This window comes from Sinocyclocheilus rhinocerous, unplaced genomic scaffold (genome assembly GCF_001515625.1).
Source record: "Sinocyclocheilus rhinocerous isolate Xijiao unplaced genomic scaffold, SAMN03320098_v1.1 scaffold683, whole genome shotgun sequence".
NCBI classification, from domain to species: domain Eukaryota; kingdom Metazoa; phylum Chordata; class Actinopteri; order Cypriniformes; family Cyprinidae; genus Sinocyclocheilus; species Sinocyclocheilus rhinocerous.
The window spans coordinates 950,686-959,225 of record NW_015642819.1 but is presented as its reverse complement, the minus strand read 5'-3'; the positions used below and the strand labels follow the sequence as shown (position 1 = coordinate 959,225).

General features: G+C 40.8%; 1 protein-coding gene across 3 annotated transcripts in view; it reads right to left on the bottom strand.

The window, feature by feature from the left end:
- Window positions 1–8,540, bottom strand: part of LOC107756605 (signal-induced proliferation-associated 1-like protein 1) — a 103,176-nt gene that overhangs the window by 25,286 nt on the left and 69,350 nt on the right. For 2 of the 3 annotated variants that reach the window (XM_016573790.1, XM_016573788.1), the window contains 5 exons: window positions 3,532–4,111; window positions 2,634–2,908; window positions 1,239–1,529; window positions 991–1,143; window positions 650–774 (listed from right to left, as the gene is read on the bottom strand). In XM_016573790.1, the coding sequence (XP_016429276.1) occupies window positions 650–774; window positions 991–1,143; window positions 1,239–1,529; window positions 2,634–2,908; window positions 3,532–4,111 (1,424 nt within the window). The remainder of the gene's footprint in view (window positions 1–649; window positions 775–990; window positions 1,144–1,238; window positions 1,530–2,633; window positions 2,909–3,531; window positions 4,112–8,540) is intronic. The other variant, XM_016573789.1, reaches the window with a different exon arrangement.

Sequence of the window (8,540 nt, the reverse complement as noted above, 5' to 3'; positions counted from 1 at the left end):
TCCATGAAAGTCTCTCACAGAGACAGGCAGCACGAGCCTCAACAGCGCGACATAGAAATACACTATCCATTATTAATCGCTGTTTAAGCTAAATGTAATAAAATCAGAAGAATCATTCGCGTGTTTCGATGCGTGATTATGAGCTGGTGTTCGACTGTATTCTGTAACCGCAATTCTCTCTGATGACGCGGTAACTACAGCGGAGAAAAAGTACTCTTGATGGACACTCACTGGGTCCGTCAGACTGGAGAAATGTTTGTGGTAATGTGACCAAAAATATTTAAGACCTACTGAATCTGAATTTAAGACATTAAGACTTTTTAAGGCCTTATTTTAGGAAAACTTTATTTAAGACATTTTAAGATTTTTTTAAGGATCCGCGGCCACCCTGAAAAGGCCTCAGAACCCAGTAATAGCAGTATTATTTTTGTCATCATGTGTTTCAAACACTTCAGTTTTTGAATATTCACTGCCATTCTTCTCTATCCATTCTCCTTTTTCAACCTTTCATTCAGTTAACAGTTTTGTTTAGCTCATTCATTTTTTCCAGCAGTGCTTCTTCATTGATCTTTTCCCCTCTTACTTCCAGACACCTTACATTTATGCCCCTTCCTTTTAATAATTCATCACTGATGGAGTGTGGTCTGACCTGATGGTGGTCTGTCAGAGCTGTCCTCCACTCTGGGCCAGCTGGGGGTCGACTTGCCGCTGCTTCCATCCTCTGCCCCCATTTGCCGCTCCGCTGGGAGAGGAGAGTGCCTGTTGTGCGCAAATCTATAACGGAAACATAAACATGCATATGCTGTCAATCGCATGCATCATTTTGCGGTCGATGCCACAGCCATCTTGTCATAAAAAATGCTGTGTGAAAGCTTGAACAGATAAAGCGGTGAGATGACTGGGTTTAAGGGATGGACAGTTAAGAGCTTAAAAGAAACCAAAGAAAAAGAGGAGGTAGACAGTAAGAGGTGGTGTTTTGTAGAGCCTCACCCCTCTGGCATGGACTTCTGCCTCCAGTGAGCGGAGCTTCCTGAGCCCGTGTCACTGGAGCAGGAGAGGTTACTGGGAGAACTGCGGTTGTGCGGAGAGCGGCCCAACATGAGAGAGGAAGTCAGGGCATAGTTCTCAGAACCTGGAGACATCCTGAGAGAGATAGAGAAAAAAAAAAAAAAAAAAAAATGACGGGGAAGAGCAACTTAACAAAAGCTCCACTACATAAAGGCAGTCATCGTACACACCTTTTAGAGTCCAGAGGTCGGCCGTCACTGGACACGCTACGGGGGATGGCGGCAGCTCTTTCGGGCCGCTCGGCAGAGAGGGTCTTGCCCATGCTGGCCCCCAGGCTGACGGCACGGTTCGGGGTTCCACTTTGACTCTGAGGTGAAGCGGTGAGGGACTGCTGTGGGCTGGATGAGGTGCGCTGCCATTTGTTGTTATTGCTCCGGAAAGGAAACTTGTACTCAAATGAGCCGCTCTCAGTGCTGCCCTTATATTCAACGACTGGCATGCGGTGCAGTTCTGAACAGCCCCTGCAAGACGATGAATTAGGCAGTTAGTGACAATGAAGTGCATTTGATTTACTCTTAAAGGTGAAATTAGCTATGTACACTTCCGATCAAAAGTTTGCGGTCGGTAAGATTTTTTGGTTGCACTTTATTTTACAGTATGTGTACTTACAACGTATTTAAATAATGGGTAAAATAAGGTAACTACATGGGTTAAGGTTAGGTTTATGGGTAGGTTCAGGGTTAGTGCCTAGTTGTTTTTACCCAGTTATTGTAATCACTATAATAAGTACATATTATGTACATGTGCATCAGGATTGTTTTTTTATGTTTTAAAAGAAGTCTTTTATGCTCACCAAGGTGACATGTATTTGGTCAAAAATACAGTCAAAACTATAATATTGCGATATATTAGCACAATTTTCAAAGAATTGTTTTCTATTTTAATATATTTTAAAATGCTAACTAAAATAAATAGCATTCTCCCTGTAAGGACTATAAACCTTACAGGTCTTTAAACTTTTTCAAACTTTAATAATGACAAATTAAACTGTAATTTTAGAGCAACTGAGTACTGAATCCTGTAACTAACTCAGAATAAACCCACACAGGCCACAAATACGTGCCTGTACTTTTACGTCAAGAAGCAATAAATTGGGCGTCAAGCATCACCTATGCAGGCTCATACTGTACCTCTTTTGTGGCTCAAGGCAGTTTTAAACCCACATATAGAAGAGTGTCAGTTTTAATTTGGACAAAAACACAAACTGTCAAAAATGGAAAAGGGAGGGATTCGAAAAATAATAATAATGAACCACCAAACTGTAAAAAAGAACACAGTTAATGCAAATAAAAATCTGGTTATTATTTGTAGTTTAGACCCTGATCATTATAACCTTCAAGTTGGCACGGTGCCTGCAGGCAAGCCTAGACTGGAAAGGCAGATCTCTTCTATTTTGGTTTGCATGTGTGGGCACAAAGGTGCAATGTTTTTCATTATTGTCTTATTGCAAAACTTGGAATGAGTGGTTTACTTTTCTACCTGACAAAAATAATTACTGCCTACTTATTTACCAGGATTCACTCAAGAAATAATGAATCAAAACTTTAACTGATACTTAGACCTACCTGCGAGGAGTGGCATCCTCATGGGGTGGTATGATGACAACTTTCACAGTTACTGAGGTGCGGAGCAGGTCTATCATTTGCTCGTGTGAAAGTGTTGCCACAGCCACCTTGCAAATTTCTACCAACCGGCTGCCTTGCCTTAGCCCCGCTTGCCAGGCATAGCCATACGGCTCCACCTCTGCCACGATGCCTTCGTAATTAACGTGAAAACCAAGCTGGCCCAGGCCATTCCTCCGCAAGGTCATCTCAGATGTCTCACAGCCTTTAGTGAGGTGCTGAGAGAAATGAGTGACAAAAGATTGATATGACATGTCTGAAAATGTTTCTGGTTTCTAAAGCAATTTTATGCAATTTAGAAACAGATTTCCTCTATTAAGGATGCAAGATCTTGTCAAAAATGCACAGTGGATTGAAAATGTATATCATAAGCTATTATACCCTACTGCAAATCAGGATCAAGGCTTTTTTACCCTCAATGTATAAAGAAAGCTCTGCTAACATGTTTCATGACTGTGATTGAGATTATGAGCATTCAGTTCGCAGAGTACTAGTTACCATGGCAACAGCTCCTGCACTTCAAGAGTGACATAATGGGCAGGGGGCCAAATCAGAAGTACATTCAAGCCACTGCACAGTTATGCAAAGGCTCTCTTAAACACCATTAATTCACACAATGAATCATACACAGCACAGCCATAGAAAACTGCTTTAAGCTTGTGTGAAAGCTTGATAGTTATAAATCCACGTGGGTATAAACCGAAAAAGATTAAGAACCAAAAAAACGAGATCTCAGGTCCATGTTCTGTACATGTGACTGAAAACTTTCAGGGAAAAAATTCCTTTAAATTAAAAAAAAAAAGCCATCTGTCATGATACTGTCATGCAACTCCAAACTTACCTCTAAACGTTTGATAACCTCGCGGAAGTCTTCTGTGTTGTTATTGATGGAGCGCAGGGAGATGCTCTCTCCACGTTCATAGTAGATCTTCATGGAAGCAGGGCTTCCCAGCGTCCAACCAATGACATCTCGGACAGCGCAGTTGAAGACAACAGCCTTGGCTTCTGGGTCCACCAGCACTAGAAAGTCATTTGAAATGGCCAGCAGGGCCTCCAGTTCTCCTCCGGCTCCGTGGTCCTCGGCGTAAACAGGCCAGGTGATGGCCCCTGGGCTACGCAGCTCTGCGTTAAAATATGGCCGGGTCTTTTCCTTACGCTTGTGGGCCAGAGAAATAAAAGGAAATTTGCCCGAAGGATCGATAGGCGTGCTTGTAACATGCCGTTCGGCCAGGTCCCTCAAGTACTCCTGTCGCGTCCGAGTGGCCATGGCGCGGAACTTGTCCGACTTGTGGGCTGCATTTTCAGCATTGATGACCTTGGCTAACAGGAAATCTCGAAAGACGGTGGACTTCGGGAATGTAGCATCCTCGGGAATAGGCGGTCCAAAGGCAGGTACATCTCGTGAGCGAGCCACTGCCACGCTGTGAATGAGGGGGTGGAGATAATGGAGGGGAAACAAGAGAGAAGATTTCAAACAATGAGACAAATTGCTCATCACATGCTCAAGATAATTGCTAAACCATCCTCAAACTTCCCTAAAGGCCCTCTTGTTTATGCATGAACGAAATTCATTCCAAAGACAATGTGGCTGCTATGGAAATGATGAAACTAAGAGTCAAAGTGTGAAGTGTAGCAGTTGGGACATCAAATACTTTGCCAAATGGGAATAGGAGGAAATTATCAAAACAGCATGGATGGGTATTATGCTGTTGACTACTACACACAGTGCTAGTAAACTTGGACGGACCCCTCATATGCTACAGAAAAACATTTTGAATTCAATTCCATCTCAAACCTTTCTTCTCTACCTCACTTGCTTCATCTCCCCCCCATTTTTTCTTTTCATTAAGCCTCTGGCATGGACATCTAAAGCTTCCTGCTCTGTCTGGTATGCTTGGAACTCGTATGCAACTAGCCAGGCATAGCAGTAATGAGGTTGGACCGAAGAGAACCACTACCTCAATCTAAAGTGATACTGGAGGAGGAAGACAAAGAACAGCAAGGCCCAGAAGTTGGTGAGAGAGAGAGAGAGAGAGAGAGATAGAGAGAGATAGGGGGGGCAAAGAAAGTACTGCTGTCTGTGCGTGGGACTCATCTGTAAAAACACTGAGGGGAAACATGTACGTGTGTTAGAAAAATGAGCTTGCAAATTCATTACAACATAAACTTCTCTCCCGCAGTACCAGCAGCTTGCTGAAGTACGGACTGAGATAAATAACTGGTTGATATCTAATTCAGTAATATTGTTTCTCTTTCTTCGCCTGCAGGGATAAATAACACAGACTTGGTGAAGACTGAGACTGGTAACCAGAAGTTTGCTGGCCTGATTTTCACAATAATCGAGCCATAAATTAATCACCCTTGTGACCGATAAAAACTATTACACAGGTCCTTTATGCACGCTATGGTAATTAATGATGATCATAATTATATATCATGGTATTTACCTGATAATACCAGTTATTTCAAAAGAATATAATGGTATTACCATGAAACACCCTATAACAAACATCATGATACTTTTTTTTGTAACTGCATATTTTAAATCTCTCCAATCTAACAAACATTGAAATAACTTTTTTAATGCATGTTATTCACAAGCGGTGAGTAAAGAGTTGTTAGTGTAAGCAAATGGAAGTGTTAAACTGCTGCAAGTGTTAATGGGATGTGTGTTTTCCATAATTGACAGAGCCCATTTTTGTCACACATTTTCACATCTCATCTGTGAACAGGATGGCATTACCATGGTTCGGTTCCAAAAAAAAACAAGGTATAGCCAAGTGGTAACCAACTTATCATAGTAGTAAAACCTACAAAACTTTTTTTGCAATTGCTCTATTATTTTAAATCTCTGCATTATATTGTTTAAGCATAAAGCAGGCCAAACACCCACAGTTGTGCTTCACCAATGGCATACAAAAAACAAACTTTGTATGATAGTGTGGACAATATCAGTCATCAACATTTTTTAAAAGCCAGAATAGAGTAGTGCACATTCCATCCAAACATAATCCACTTCTAGGCATTGAGCGGTTATTCAGTGACTAACAGCAAGCGGGCTGACTTTATTGTTGTAGCCGACCCCCTTGGCTTAGGTGGAGAGGCAAACTGGATTACATATCTGAAGTAAAAATACACAGCGTGTGGGTTGGTGGAGCATCCACTGCCCACAGCAAGGAACCAAAGAACCTCCACACAAGCAAATAATACCCTGACCCACTCAGAAATACACAGGTGTACAAGTACCGCATACACAGAGCAGAGTTCTCACATACTGTAAACTTGTTCAAAGGACAAACCCAATCTTGATACACTAATTTCCGGTATAACATTCAAGGTTTTTGTAAACAATACTGTGTTTTCTAAAAAAAAATAATAATAATAATAAAAGATTTACTGTAACGTGATCATTTCTTTAAGTAAAATACTGTTTGCTATTTAATATATTTAAAAACAGTAATTTAAAGCAGAATTTTTAGCAGCCATCACTCCTTCAGAAATCATTTTAATATGCTGATTTGGAGTTATGATACATTTCTTATTACACTATTAATTTAAACTTGAAGTCTTTTGTAACATTGTAAAATGCCTTTACTGTCACTAAATATTTAAATGTCACTTTTGATCATTTTAATGCATCCTTGCTGAATAAAAAGTATTAATTTCTTTTAAAAAAGTAACTTGAATAGTACTGTACTCTTGAGAGAAATTTGCTTGATTCACAATATGTTTTAGGGTCTTTTTCACCAATTTTTCATGAATTGAACTACACTGCAAAGATGATGCAATGGGAAGTAATATTAAATAAAATCTTTGTGTTGATTTTGTCTCATTTCAGAGATTCCAATCTTTATTATTGTCAGTCCAACAAGGAACCTGTAGCAAATGTCCATAGAATTATAAGACCAGTCATTCATAAAACTCTATAAAAGTTTATGAAATATTTCAGCTACTTCAAAAATGTTTTGAGCTACCAAAAAGAGATTGAACACATTTCACCATGTTTAAATCTATTTTCTGATTTTACGGCTAAAATTGCAAAAGTCTGCAGATTCCATCAGATTTAATTCAGACTGCAACCTCACAAAACCGTAATTGCTTTTTCTGTGACACTGTAGAATCAGCGGCGTCGCAATAGCGATGCAGGAAAATGCTTCTGTATAGACTGTTTGCAAAAAAGCATTAACAGCTTCCACTTTGTACAACATTACCATCTACCTTGCCATTTCACTGGTGGCTGAGAGGTTGTCTGCCAAAATGATAGGGCTCCAGTGAACAGTGTTAACCACTTCAGTACACCCAACAGCAGCCAATAAAACAACAGGAGGGCATATAAATTATTAACGCTCTCCCATAAACACCTTTAATCACTCTTCTTACCTGTGTTTCACCTTTACATGATTAAACAGCCACGCTACACGCTCACAAATGAAAACCCGAGACCCGCTAAACCCACCTGCTCCACTTCCTGACTTCCATTCTAATTCTTGTCTATACGGTCAAAACAGGTTAATATGGCAAGAGTGGCCACAGCTGAGGAAAATTCAAGCTCACGAGAAGAATTCACTGTGCGGATGAAGGGGCTACGGGAGGGAGGGAGTCCGTCAGGGAAGGAGGAGCAGGGTTGTCGGGTTTAAGCGACAGGCCCCCAATAAAGCCGCTCTCATGAGAGGACAGTTGGCAAAGGTGTGCATGCAGCCCTCTCATTTGTTGTGTGCTCCGTTTAGCTTATTGTTCCAGAGAAGTTCGGTCAGGATGGGCCTTTGTAACTTCTGTACTTTCAGAGCTGAACAGCGATGAGGCTCCCTACTGGGTATAATTAAGACGACACACAATGAGGCCCATGAGCAATTAAAACCTCTATTAGTTTCATGAGGCAAAACAGAAAGCAAGCAAGGGAGAGAGGGAGCGAGCGAGTATGTGAGTGAAAGATTAAGGGAGTAAGTCACAATGACGATATCAATAATCAGCTTAATATTTGTTGCCCGTTTGGTTCACATAAGCACACATTTTGTCTTTTGTTTGACTCATAGTAGCACTTTCGAGGTTGGACTGCAAGCAATGCAACGATCAACAAATCCTACTGATAAACAGCCCCCAGTAGGCGTGAAGGAAATTAAGTGGGCCTAGCTCATTTGAAGTGGTTAAGAGCAGCGCTCTCTTGGGTAATGTGCTGTACGACAAGAATAATAAGCTGGCCAGAGGATATCAAGCAAGAACATAACCCACCATGGGCAGGAAGAAAATCCATTTCTCCAAAAATAAAACCAAAAACAACACCACTACAATCAGGCTGACTGATAATGGAATCTGGCGATACAACAAGATGGGGAAAAGCTGGTTTTAAATTAATTGGCCGATATTTTTAATTGAAAATGACTCTTTTATATTTAAAAAAATATTAAAATATGAACACATTGAAATGTACACTACTGTTCAAAAGCTTAAAGGGTTAGTTCACCCAAAAATGAAAATTAGCCCATAAATTACTCGCCCTCAATTCATCCTAGGTGTATATGACTTTCTTCTTTCAGACGAATCCAGTCGGAGTTATATTAAAAATGGTCTTTGATCTTTCAAGCTGTTTAATGCCACTCAGCGGGTGTTGCATGCATCAGTCCAAAAGAAGTTAAATAAAAAGCGCCCATCCATTAAAAAAAGTGTCTCACACGGCTCCGGGGGTGAACAAAGGCCTTCTGTAGCGAATCGATGCGTTTTTATAAGAAAAATATCCATGTTCAAAACGTAATAATCACTTTAATCTAGCTTGCGCCAACAATTGTACACAGAAGCAGTTCCGGGCGGATGACGTATGAGGTCAGCGTTTGCGCATGCGCCGCTCAGAAGTGA